At 42.1% G+C, this 14532-nt stretch overlaps 1 protein-coding gene across 1 annotated transcript in view; it reads right to left on the reverse strand.

The window, feature by feature from the left end:
- Window positions 1–14532, reverse strand: part of DYNC1LI1 (dynein cytoplasmic 1 light intermediate chain 1) — a 61647-nt gene that overhangs the window by 6802 nt on the left and 40313 nt on the right. Inside the window, exons 6-8 of the mRNA XM_082259467.1 lie at window positions 10857–10950; window positions 9417–9552; window positions 7188–7299 (exon numbers count right to left, since the gene is read on the reverse strand). Of these exons, the coding sequence (XP_082115593.1) occupies window positions 7188–7299; window positions 9417–9552; window positions 10857–10950 (342 nt within the window). The remainder of the gene's footprint in view (window positions 1–7187; window positions 7300–9416; window positions 9553–10856; window positions 10951–14532) is intronic.

Here is a 14532-nt window from a genome sequence, read left to right on the forward strand (position 1 = left end):
TAGGAGCTTGTGCCTATCCTGTGCCAGCTGTTCCCTCAACAGGTGATTGTCCAGATACTGCGCAATAGGGATATATGAAAATAAAGTGCAGCGCTAAAAAAAAACAAATGAAGTCCAGTGATAAACTGATATAGGATAAGTGAAGAAGTAATATATAATGGTAAGTCCCAAGTGTTCAAAGGTTAAACCATAAAGGTGAACCATCCAAACTAATATAGGTGATCAAAGACGAAGAGCAGTCCCCACACCACCTAAATAGAAATTGAATGCGCTCACCAGAGGTTATGGACCCAAATACTGTACAGCAAATGGGTCGATCAAGCTTGATATTAACCATGAGTCTCCCAAAAGGTGGCTGTATCCACGGATGTTCAGACAGATGATGGTATATTCTTGAACGAAGATGGTTAGATCTCCCAATCAGGTACTCATATATGGAAGTATTTCAGACAACGCAGACATAGTGCAATACCGCTTACAATAAAATGTATTTAAAAAAAAGGGGGTCATACAAACTTACAAACATCCATGAGGAAGTCAGATGTGATGAAACGCGTCAGTCAATGTTATTTGCCATCCGCCATCATTCCTGTACTTTCTGTGCTGATTTACATGGATGTTTGCAAGTTTGTATGACCCCTTTTTTTTTTTTTTAATACATTTTATTGTAAGCAGTATTTTACTATGTCTGTGTTGTCTGGCTTACCTTTAGAGGGAACACTGCTGGTCGCCCTAAAAATGTGAGAAGATTGTGAGCCAAAGGTGCCCAATACAGCAAGACGACTTCTCGTGTGTTTGGGATCCAACATGTTGAACTGCAAGCAGGGACAACTTAGCTGTGATACAAGGTACAAACCCTGAGTACTCACAAACTGACTGCTGGGAGCAGGGGAGGCTTAAAGCATTTGTTACCACAGCACTTCATATTCCAATTATCCCGTTCTCTTTGTATTGCTTCCTTTGTGTGAAATCCCTGGTGTCCTGCCAGTCCCTTTGCTTTCCAATTAAAAATTGACCACATTAGGTGGGAGAACACACCGTGGTCAGTTCTCTAGCTATGCTGGGAACTCAGCCTGCTCTCCTCCAATGATCAGACTTGTCCTGGGAAGCTCTGTGTGCTGCTGCTTCTCCCCCCCCCCCCCCAGTTCTTATGCAGCTGGAAACCAGAGGGAATGTGATCACTTATAAAAATGGAAAAAAAAATGTATTAATATTGTATTTTTATATCTATACAAACATGTTTTGCCTTTCATTTCTATTAAACTAAATGGGTTATTATGCAAGATGATTGTTTACAATCACTTTAATGGCTGAGGGTAACCAGGTCACTGTAGGCAGCAGGAAAGAGTGTGGTGGCACTGTGTGTCTCTTGCGATTAGGAGCAGTTGCTGGAAGGTACCACCTCAAGCTAAATTTCTTAGCATTTTAACAATTTCCCTGAAAACCAGCATAACCAGCATAAAAAAAGAAAGTAATAATTGCACACAAAGGGGTCTTCTAAATTTAGCTCCCAATCCTTGGCTCCCAAAGCCTACACATTAATGAGTCTTCAGAAACTGGGGCACACAAAAGGCTGTGCCATAGCTCTGAACCAGAAAAGCACACTTTGAGAACTGCGAGCAAAGGCTAGTTTCCAAAGGTCACATTCCAGGGAGACCACAAAATCGTTCAAGTCCAGCTGGGTCTGAGTATGACCCCCAAAGCTATTGCGGAGGATATGCCAATCCAGATGGATGCATTAAGCAGAGGAGTTCATGCAGCTTGTAGATGAAGTCTTAAATAGAAAAAAAACCAAAAATATAAAAACAAATCTTGAAAAAACAGGCGAGACAGGGAGAAACCCTCCAAGACTCACACCAAGTAATGTGCGCCTTCCAGCCTCTATGATAAACCTTCCCAGAGGTAGATTTCCTAGCTTTTAACAAAGTAGGAATCACCAACTGTGACAGCCCTCTGTCCTTCAACACCTGGCTTTCAATAGCCAGGCCATTAAAGCAAGATGGAAGATTGGCCCCTGAGACAGAAGATCTTCCCTAAGGGGAAGTTTCCAAGGGACATCTGCTACCAGCCTTACCAGGCCTGCGTACCAAGACCGGCGAGGCCAGTCTGGTGCCACCAGAATGACTGGAATCCTTTCTAGCTCGATTATGCATAGCAGCCTCATCAGAAGTTGTATTGGAGGAAAGGGGTAAAACAGAGGATACGGACCCCAAGGGGCCACCAGGGCATCTGCAGCGTTGGCCAGAGGATCCAGAGAACGACATGAACCTCTGCACCTTCCTGTTGAGACAGGAAGCCAGCAGGTCTACATCGGGTGTCCCCCACCCAAGACACAGTTGATGAAATACCTCCGGGTGAAGAGACCATTCTCCCGGATCCCAACTCTGCCAACTGAGATAGTCCGCTTGCCAATTCTCTACCCCCAGAATGTGCACAGCAGAGAGGGCCGGAACATATTGTTCTGCCCGCCTTAAGATGCCGGCCTCTTTTCGGGCCGCCAGGGCACTCTTTGTGCCCCCTTGATGACTGACATATGCCACTGCCATAGCCTTGTCCGATTGTATCCACACAGGGCATCCCTGCAAACGATCCCTCTGTTAAGACAAAGTCTGATCGCCTGAATTTCCAGGATGTTGATCGGTAACCTGGACTCCTCCCGAGTCCAGACACCTTGGGCCGAACATACACATCTCCAAAGACACCTGCCCATCCAGACAGACTGGCATTTATGGTGATTTACAGTCCAATATAGGGGAAGAAAGGATTTTTTCAGACATGGGATCGGGGAGCGAAGCCATCATATGACAGACTCCCTCAGACAATCTGATCCTGTTAAGTCGGGGTTCAACGACAGTGGATCCTTGTTCCATTTGAGGAGAATCTCCCTTTTGCAAAGGTCTGGTGTGGAAATGCGCAAACAGAACCACCTCAAAAGTTGGAGACCATCAGACCCAGCACTTGCATGCAAAGTCCTGAGTGATGATCGATGGTTGGACAACAGGAGCCGAACCGCATCCTGTAGCTTTCAGAAGTTTTGTCTGAGGAAGAAACACCCGGGCTGACGCCGAGTCCAGCGTCAGACCAAAGTAGTCCAGCTTTGTGGACGGAGACAGTGCCGATTTCTGAAAATTCAGTGTACAGCCAAACTCCTGCAAAGTTCGCTCCGTAATGTCCAAGTCGGCTTCTAGAGCCGAGGAAGACTCTGCACGCAGAAGCAGATCATCCAGGTAACCCAGTACCGCAATCCCCTTCTGCCGTAGCAATGCCAACACTGGGACCAAAATCTTTGTGAACACCTGAGGAGCTGAGGCGAGACCAAAGGGTAATGCCACCAATTGAAAATGCTCCTTGCCCACGGAAAAACTAAGAAAACGCTGATGCCCAACATAAATTGGAATATGAAGGTAAGCGTCCTTGAGATTGATAGAGGCCACTAGATCTCCTTGATGAAGGAAAGCTACTAAGTGGTTTAGAGCCTTGAGATCCAAGATTGCAAAAACCTTACCTTCCTTCCTGGGAACTGTAAAAAGATTTGAAAAAAAACCTTGGAAACGTTTAGACTCCGGAACCCGGCACAATAACTCCTTGTGAGGGCACCCCTTCAGGCTGGGGAAGGCTTGTCTGCGGAACAAAAAGTGCCCCTTTGGACTTACCATTCTACAGTCTCTTGGAGCCTTCCGCAAGGTTACGGGTGGATCTTGAGCCCTTTTCCTGCGATCCAGATGGATGAAAAGGCCGCTTGGGAGCCGAAAAGAAAGGGCCACGCTTACGGCGAGGTTCCTTGCCCTTAGCAGCCTGCGGAAGCAATGTACTTTTGCTTCCTGTAAGGTCCTTAATAATCTCTTCCATAGAGGCACCGAACAGACGATCATCTACAAAAGGAAGATAAGCCAGCGCCCCCCCCCCCCCCCCCCCTGTTGGTACGCCACTGGAGCAGGTTCTGAAGATTTGACAGGTAACATTTCCCACTTCTGCTCAGATCACCTCCTATTCCCCTCCTTTCCCTGTCTTCTGAGACACGTCATAGGTCCCAGAAGTGTGTGGGACCATTCACAAAGCACAGTGCGGCTCGAGCATGCACAGCGGAAAGCCGGCTGTGAAGCCACGTGCAGCACAGCCTTCTGCCCACAGTTAAAGTGGTAGTAAAACGCCAGAAAAATGTAAAAAAAAAAAAAATTGTGCCCCCCTGCAGGTTTAAGTCATAATGTACTCGTATGCACCGCATACGAGTACATTATGACTGGCTTACCTGTTACCTGGACACGGAGCACGTCCAGCGCAGTGCTGTCACGGCTCCCCAGCGCTTCCATCTTTACCCAGTCTTTCTTTCAAGTTTGCAGACTCTGGCTGTATGTATGGCCGCAATGAAGTCACTCCCGCGCATAATGTCCCCCGGCCCAGAGCTCTGAAGGTACGACATGGGTATGCCATCCCTACTGAGCGCATGCGCTGTAGAAATCAGTGCAAGTTTAGGAGATATTCACTGTACCTACAGGCAAGCCTTATTATAGGCTTACCTGTAGGTACAAATTAAAACGTGGACTTAAAGTGATTGTAGAGGATCTCCTTTTAAAAAACAGCCCATTCAGTTTAAAATAGAAATGAAAGGCAAAACATTTGTGTATAAATATAAAAAAAAAAAAAAAAAAAAAAACTACACACCTTTTTTTTTTAGAAGTGATCACATTACCTTTGTTATCAGCTGCATAAAAGCTGGGGGGAGGAGAAGCAGGAGTACACTGAGCTTTCCAGTGAATGGCTGTGCAGCGGGGGGGGGGGGGGTGTCAGGACAAGTCTGATCATTGGAGGAGAGCAGGCGGAGTTCCCAGCATAGCTGGAGAACTGACCGCTGCTTACTCTCCTTCTTAGTGTGGTCAGTTTGTAATAGGAAAGCAGAGGTACTGGCAGGAACACCAGCAATTTCACATAAAGGAAGCAATAAAAAAAGAGAACAGGATATTTTCTCATACAAGTACATGGTACAGCAGGCACATATCAGGAAAATTAAGTGTTGGGGTAACAAATGCTTTAACTTCCACTTAAGATGCCGGTGCCAGGCTGGTGAAGAACTAGCCCAGGTGAGCATGGTGCTGGATCCCTGGACAGGTAAGTGTCCTGTTAATAAAAGTCAGCAGCTAATTTAGCAGGAGTGGCTAGGGGGATAAAGCAATGCTGTACCCAAAACACGATTTTTATCATTTTTTTGAGACAGATAGACCTTTCTTTTGGTGGTATTTAACCCCTTAGCGCCGACAGAACCCAAATATGTGGCCTCGGCTTCAGGGCGTTAGCTAGAGGCATCACCCCGGTACCATTGTTTAGAGCCGACGGTTGGCTTTTTTGTCATGACAACTGATGCGGCTGAGTAGCGGCTCAACTGTCATTACAAGGAGACCTGAACAACCAGCCAGCATGTCCGCTGACCGGCCGAAGACCTAAACAAAGCCTAATTCAGCTCTGATCAGGTCTCCGATGTAAAAACCCGAAAGCGATGTCATGACATCACTTCCGGGTACTGGAGCCTAAAGGCGGCAGATTAAAAAAAAGACAGCATTCAAAATAGCAAAACTTGGCATTTTGATTGCTTTTAAGTGCAAGGAGGGATGTGGGGTCTTTTAGACCCCAAATCCCTCAAAAAAGAGCACCTGTCACTGCCTATTACTGTCACAAGGGATGTTTACATTCCTTGTGACAGCGATACAAGTGCTCCATAATTTATTTTTTAAATGGATAGTGTAAAAATAAAAAAATTATTGATAATAAAAAAAAAGAAAAATGGAAAAAAAAAAAAAAAGTGTCCCGTGCCTCTGGAGATTTTTTAAGTACTGAGGTTTGCCGCCATTCCACGAGTGTGCGCAATTTTAAAGCATGACATATTATGCATGTATTTACTCGGTGTAACATCATCTTTCACATTATACAAAGAAATTAGGCTAACTTTACAGTTTTGTTGTTGTTTTTCTTTTCATTCATGAAACTATTTCTTCCCAAAAAATTGCATTTGAAAGACCGCTGCACAAATACCACACGGCATAAAATATTGCAACGATCGCCATTTTGTTCTATAGGGTCTCTGCTAAAAAAAAAAAACTTTCCGTACCCACTGTGTATATATATATATATATATATATATATATATATATATATTATATTAATATATATATATATATATATATATATATATATATATATATATATATATATATATATATATATAATATTTGGGGGTTTTCTAGCAAAAAATACTGATTTTAACTTGTAAGCAACATATGTCAGAAAACGTTTTTCTTTGTTTCTGTTATAAAATTTTGTAAATAAGTAATTTTTCTCCTTTACTGATGTAAACTGATGAGGCTGCACTGACGGGCACTGATAGGATGGCACTGTTGAGGCACTAATATGCAGCACTGATAAGCAGCACTGACAGGCATCACTGATGGCCACAGGGGGGGCATCGCTGATAATCACTGCGCTGATTATAAGTGCAGATCCCCCATCAAGAAAGCCGCTTATCGGCTCTCCTCTACTCACGCACTGTCAGTGCGAGTAGAAGAATGCCAATAACTGACATTTCCTAGTTACACTGTGATTAGCTGTGATTGGACAGAGCTGGTCACATAGTAAAGAGCCTATGTCATCGGTTCTTTACAATGATCGGAGGTGCGGTGTGACATACCGCGCCACCAATCACCGCGCTATGCGCCCCCCCAGCAGCATTTTCCGAAGGATGTCATATGACATCCAGTCAGAATGGGAAAGACACCACCCGACTATCATTTTGCTATAGGCCAAATGGGATTGGATTTAAAAAAAAAAAAAAAGTCAACAGCTACAGGATTTGTAGCTGCCGACTTATTTTCTTCCCCCAGAGCGGAGAACTGCTTTAAGTTGCTTTTATAATACTAAAGTATCAGTGATGGTCTTTTAACTTTTGAACATTTTTTTTTTAGGGGGGTTTATTCCAGACTACAAGAAACATTTTACACTGTGCAGGAAAAGACAAATCGTCCTAAAACTGCAGTGCTGTAAGCGGTCCTTGAACTACTGTATTTACTTAAGGCTATATGATTTAACACTGACATTTTAGTATTTCCCTTATAAATTCTTTGTATGCATGTTGCGCAGTTATCTCAAAGCAGCATACATAATACTGGATTTCCAACAGAAGGCAATATAAATGTAAGTACCTTTCGCACAGGTGGTTTAGTGATTATATCTTCAAAAGCATCCTCTATTTTTAGTGTTTGAAAGTTTTCATGTAAAATTCCTATCTTCTTCTCATTATCCCATCCTGCAGGACTGGAACAAAGGTGAACATCAACAGAAAGACAGGGTCATCCCCAAGTGATAACAATAAATCATTAATACTTGTTCACATTTTCTGCAATCATTTTCAAGCCTTTCCCCAAGAAAACTGTCATGCACACTAAAATATACGTACAGTATATACTAGACAAGTGATTTTTTACAAAACACTGACAAATTAACAGTTTTCTGCAAACACATACAGACTGAGTTACCCAATCTGTGTCCCAGTGCTCCAACTGGCAGATATCGCTTGCATTCTAAATCTGGCTATACATTACAACCTAATTGTGAAATACAGTATATGTACAGTCTTCTTTAGATTCACCAAACTACTGCAATTAGTATATCTAAAAAAAACCCCATCAAATTGGTATCCAATCAGGAAGGTTCTTGCACCACATAGCTGTTGGTAAATCTAAAGGAAGATGTACAGTCAGGATGTAATGTGTAAGATCAGCTTTACATAGATATTTGTGTCTATGGCCAGTCTAATGCTGGCCATACCCGTATAGATTTTCGGGCGGGAATATTTGTACGCATATTCGTACAAAAAGTTTATAGCTGCAAAGGGTGGGCCAACTCAATATTGAACCCTACGGACTAAGATTGACATGCCATTAAATTTCATGGGGGTGCAAAGGCAGGCGTCCTAATACTGTTGGTAATTTAGTGTGAGTGTGTGTATATATATATATATATATATATATAAAAAAAAAAAACTATCTACACACACACACACAGTATCTCACAAAAGTGAGTACACCCCTCACATTTTTGTAAATATTTTATTATATCTTTTCATGCGACAACACTGAGGAAATGGCACTTTGCTACAATGTAAGGTAGTGAGTGTACAGCTTGTATAAGTGTAAATTTGCTGTCCCCTCAAAATAACTCAACACAAAGCCATTAATGTCTAAACCGCTGGCAACAAAAGTAAGTATACCCCTAAGTTAAAATGTCCAAATTGGGCCCAAAGTGTCAATATTTTGTGTGGCCATCATTATTTTCCAGCACCGTCTTAACCCTCTTAGGCATGGAGTCCACCAGAGCTTCACAGGTTGCCACTGGAGTCCTCTTCCACTCTTCCAGGACGACATTGCGGAGCTGGTAGATGCAAGAGAACTTGCGCTCCTCCACCTTCCGTTTCAGGATACCTCACAAATGCTCATTAGGGTTTAGGTCTGGAGACATACTTGGCCAGTCCATCACCTTTACCCTCAGCTTCTTTAGCAAGGCAGTGGTCGTCTTGGAGGTGTGTTCGGGGTCGTTATGTTGGAATACTGCCCTGCAGCCCAGTCTCCGAAGGGAGGGGGATCATGCTCTGCTTCAGTATGTCACAGTATATGTTGGCTTCATGGTTCCCTCATTGAACTGTAGCTCCTGAATACCAGCAGCACTCCTGTAGCTTCAGACCATGACACTCCCACCACCATGCTTAGAGACTTCTACCTTAGGAATCACAAGCCCCCGGCTGACATTTTGTTGTATAGTATGTCTATGAAACATTAAAACTGAAGGCACAGTCACAGGTTAGAAAACGGCCTTAAAATAGGAGATGGTTTGAGTGCAGTTTCAATGAATGTCAATGGACGGCGTGATTTGGAAACAAACAGTCATAGTGTAATAACTATTAGGGCTATGGCTTCGATGTGGACATGTTAAGTGGCAGCAGGGATAGCCGAACGTTTTGATTTAACATTTGTGTAGGTGGCCTTAACAATGAGGGAGTGGCAGCAGTTTAGATATTGTGGCAATATTTCTTCACTCACCCTCCAACTATTTTCAGGCCCCACTCTAGTTTTGAACATTCCGCCATTCATTCCTATAGGGCCAATTTCGCCACAAAAACGACAATATTTTGCAAACCATTCAGCGAAACCTTCCAAAAAGTAATAGCAATGCGATCGGGAACGATCCACTCGTTTCGGTATACTACTGGTCTATGTAGTGTAAAAACTGTGGGAGGAGTTAGGGTGCCAAGTTTTCCCATAGGCTTTCACTATAATAAAATTAAGGGATAGCCTTCCATATGTCATATCTCTGATATTATTCCCCCACTACAGGCAGGCCATAATTTTGCGATCAGAGCAGCACTAAATACTTACATAAATACTGCATCCTTTTCCACAACCACAGCAGCCATATTGAAAGGAAATCCATATAAGTGCTGAACAATATACTTATATACAATGTCAACATTTTTGCTCTCTTTGATTGATGTGTAAATTAGTGCGGCACCATCTTAAAGTAACTAGTTAAGGAAAATATCAGATCATCATCAGGCATAAGAAGTTGCAGCAGGAGAACACATCTTTTTACAATATATAAAACTATTATATCTCAAAAGGCGTAATAGGTGTGGAAGAATGATCCCATTTTCCATGAGGACCGGGCAAACCCCAGGAGCCAAGTAGCCTAAAGCCTAGTACACAGGGGCTGAATATCAGCTGCCATCAGCCGGTTCAATAGAAAAACCAGCCGACATTCGGCTCGTGTGTCTGGCAGCCAGGCCAGCTTTTGTCGAAGGCTCAAGACCGAAAATGGTCTGCTGACCGTCCGTTCTAGTGGGGGGCCGCCCCAGTCAGAACACAATAGGGAGATCGATGTACGTACATCAGAATGTTAATACAGCGGCTCAGACCTGAGCTGTCAGTTTTTTTTTTTCATTCAACCCTCTGGGGGCAGGGGAGAGCGAGGGAAGCCGTCCCCGCCTGGAGAAGACAGTGATTATTGCTAATGGCTATAGCAGCCGCTATCAATAATCACAGATAAAACCCGGCATGCTGGTTGTACCCAAGTTGATCGATAGATCAACTTGGTACATTCAGCCTGTCCATACATGGTTCAAATCTTGGCTGGTTCAGCAGGAACCAGCCGAGATTCAAACCATGTATGGCCTGCCTAAGGCTGAGTCTCATGGACCCTAAATGTAAAATCAGGGCATAACGTATCTTCTGCTCTCTCAGCTGAGGTCCCACAAAGAAAAGCAATGAAAGTCAAAAAGATGCAGCACCTGGGTTAGAGGGAAGCAACACTGGGCAGGGCATACAGTATATCTTCTAAAAGTGTATCATAAAACATGAAGGCAACAGATGGTACCATCATAATCAGCAAACTTTAAGGAAAGCTATCAACACACCTCTATTGGCAAATATTTCTTTCAGTTTTTGTACTCAAAATTTGTAGCTTTTCTCCACTAAAGCAACCATAAAATTGGAAAGTTCTTCCATAACATGATTCACAATTTTCTGGGTACTGAAAAGTTCATAACTGAATACTCAATACAATCGCCGAATTCGAGGTAAAATCATTTTAATTGATCATAAATTGTTCTACCCCAGCAGATTTCAAATAAACATCACATCTACCATGTAACAGGAACACATCACTTGGACTGTAAATACTGAATGAATAACAGGTGGTGGCATGGCTACCTTCACTGCTTTGATTAATTGTTCACATTTACTGATATGTATATAAAACAATAATAAGCCTATGTTTGGCTACAGATACAGGTTTGCATTTTTCACACATATGAAGGATACACTGTAAACAAAATTTCCGGATATGGGACTGAATAAAGTCAAAGTGCTCATCTGTATAATCGTGCTCTTTTTCCAAAATACTGATGGCATCACACTGCAATACAAAGCATTGAAAAATAAGCAAGCGAGGAAATTTAAAATAGACTTGTGAGACTATATTACAGTATACTAAAAATAAAAGGATTTTCTTTAAAGCTGAACACAGACAAACCATCATTTTATTAGGACATATTAAAAAGTGCTGATGTTGGATTGAAAATACATTTAAAGTTACCCTGACACCACACAAGAAAAAAAAAAAAAGAAGAACAAACGAAATCTGAAAATAAGAAAACATTTTATACTTACCTTTCCAGTGAGTTAGGAGTTACATTTTTATCATTTTTTTTAAGAGCTGGTATCCAACAAGTCTGGGTGTATCTGGTGCCTTGTTTCTCACTGGGCACTGTGCTCCCTCCTGCTGGCTGCTGTTATACACTTATGGCAGGAATACACGATAAGAAAATCGGCCAAAAATTGTTCAGCAAACGATCGGCCAATATTCTACTCATTAATGCCCAGCCATCAATGAGCGATATCGATATTGTGAACGGAAAATACCGTTTGAAGAAAACGAAAAATTCTGTCACCTAGTTTGCGAACGAACGATATTCTATACATTGGTGTTAAGGTCATTCATTTGAAATCTGTAGAACATCTGTAGAACATCATCACGCTGAACAATGTTTCAATGGTCGGTGGTCAACGGTCGGGGGGATATTCGGCCCGTGTATGTTGGCAACGTTTTCAACCAACTAACACTTTTTCATAAGTCGGTGGTTGAATGATCGGGCAATATTCTACTCGTGCATTCCGGCCATTAGGCTATACACTAACTTTCTGGCTGGTCACATACTGTGGGGGGGGGGGGGGGGGGGGGCACTATACTGTGCAAAACAACACAGCCAACGATCCAAAGACTTGTGCAGACAGTTTTATATGACTGTCATCTTGCAATTATAATTTTAGTCTGGGAAGAACGAATAGATGCTGAACTTGGATCAAAGATAGTACCAGCCTTTTGGGAAGAAATAGTGCTGAAGTAATCCTCAGGGAAGTACTGTGGATCTTTTTGGAGACGCAATACAAATCTGCAAGTGATACACTTGTTCTCTCGTGTACTTTTTATCTAATCAATGTTATATGTAGGACCGAGCGAGATTTTAGAGCCTCCACAGCAGATAACCATTACACTGTGAGGTCATGCAAAGGTACCAAGAAAATATTCAAATTATGGTAAGACTTCTTTTGTATCTTCTTCGGTGTAAAAAAAAAAAAAAAAAAATGGATTTTTGGCTTACTGTAAAATCCATTTCTCTGATGTTCATTGACAGACATAGCTCCTGATATTTATACCTATTGGTTTATAATGCCCCTACAGGAGTAGGACATTAGGCAGAAAGAATCTGCCGGCCAGACTGGGGTGACCACTGGATCTAGATTATCCACCCAATCGCCCAGTCTGGCAGTTGATTGTAGAGCTCAGAGGAAAAACCAGGAAAAAAATAATGTTGCCAGGACCAGAGATCCCAGCAAGGAACTAGGTCCTTACTCCTGAATAGGCAGAAAAAAACCTATAACAGAGAGGGAGTACCTATAACAGAGAGGGAGTATACCCCCTGGGACAGCCCATAGGCGTAGCCAGACTTTTTTCCTGCCTAGTAGGGGCAGGATAACCCAATGGTTTGGAATATCAGAAGCTGTGTCAGTCAATGAACGAAAGAGAAATAGGTTTTTTAGCAGAGACCCTAGAAAATAAAATGGCGATCATTGCAATTTACTATAATCACACAGTATTTGCACAGCAATTTTTCAAATGCAATTTTTTTTTTAGAAAAAATAAAACTTTAATAAAATGTAATGCAACACAACACAATATTTAACTAATTTTTTTGGTAAAATATAAAAGATGATTTTATGCTAAGTAAATAGAGACCCAACATGTCACACTTTAAAATTGGGCACACTCGTGATTTGGCACCAAACCTTGGTCCATAGGCTGCGCTTTCAAAATTTTTACAAGTTACCAGTTTGGAGTTACAGAGGAGGTCTTGTGCTAAAATTATTGCTCTTGCTCTAACGTTCACGACGATATCTCACATGTGTGGTGTGAACACCGTTTACATATGCGGGCACAACCTACGTACGCATTCACTTCTGCGTGCGAGCACAAAGGGACGGGGAGCTTTAAAAATTGTCTTTATTTTATTATTTATTTTTTACACTGTCCCTTTCATATTTTTTGTTTGTTTTAATCACTTTTATTCCTATTACAAAAAATTTAAACATTCCTTGTAATAGGAATAAGGCATGACAGTTCTTCTTTATGCTTTATGGAGACATCTGGGGTCAATAAGGCCCAAGATATCTCCTTTACCCTAAAAAGCATGACAAAAAAAAAAAAAAACACACACACACACACACACACACACACACACATATCTCTCTGCTATCTCCAGGGAAAAAAAGTGGCAGGGTTTACATCTGCCAGAGCCGGAAGGGACGTCATGAAGTTGCTTCTGGACTCCCAGGGTCATAGAGATGGCCGGGGACCTATTGGTCCATGGCCAACTCTATGGTAATCATACAGTAGAGCCCAGAAAGACACCAGATGGCAGCTCGGGGGGGGGGGGGGGGGCGGGCGGGCTATATGTCCCCTCCTGCTGCCAGTAAAAGCAATCAAGTGGCTGAATAGCCGCTAGGATGGCTTTTACATTACAGGGAATCACCGGCTGAAAACAAAGATATCTGAATGATGCCTGTAGCTGCAGGCATCATTCAGCTTTCACCACTTCAATCCAAGGACATTCTATGATGTCCTACAGGCGGGAATTGGTTAAGCAGTTATAGCAACAGTTTTTTTTCCTTTTGGGATACAGGTTTTTCTAGCATAGGGAATAAAATATTTAGTCTCAAAAAGTGTAAGATGACATGAAGCTACTTAATTAAATTGGAGGAGAAGTTTAACCTTAAAACTAAGTAGGGGGTTTTTCACTGTCAGGGCGGTATGGATGTGGAATTCACTACCACAATTGGTGGTGTCAGTGGGAAGTATTGATAGTTTAAAAAAAACTCTTAAATGGGCATCTGGGCATCTTAGTGAACACAGTGTACAGGGCTATGGGATATGATTTTTTACATGAGCACACACACAGGTTGAATTGGATGGACTGGGATCTTTATTCAACCGTACCAAAAAAGAAAAAAAAAAAAAAAAAAGGTTATTGTTGTAAGCACCTCTGTCAGTGGTATATACTCTGTCTCAACCATCTAACTACTACACCTGCAGGACAGCTTGTTCTGTTAAAAAAAACAAGAGAGAGACTTACTGCCTGCATCGCCAGGTGAAACTAAAAGAAAGCAAAATACTACAGCCACCACATCCAAGAATTGGTAAGCTGCAATATAATAAATGTTTGCTTTGGTTTTTATTACCACTTTAATGTTTGCCAAACCCTTGCAACATATATAGTGCACAAGGGTTTTTTTTTTTCTTTTACCTCAACAAACCTGGAGTTTCACTTCAGTAGTAGAATAATTAGTGCAAACACATAGCAAAAAGGACTTTGCTGATGCCAAACAGATTTACTAGTAAGTAATAAAAGGCACATATTGCAGGCAATGAGCTGAAATGAGT

Source organism: Pelophylax lessonae (assembly GCF_965119305.1).
Source record: "Pelophylax lessonae genome assembly, chromosome: 5".
NCBI lineage: Eukaryota > Metazoa > Chordata > Amphibia > Anura > Ranidae > Pelophylax > Pelophylax lessonae.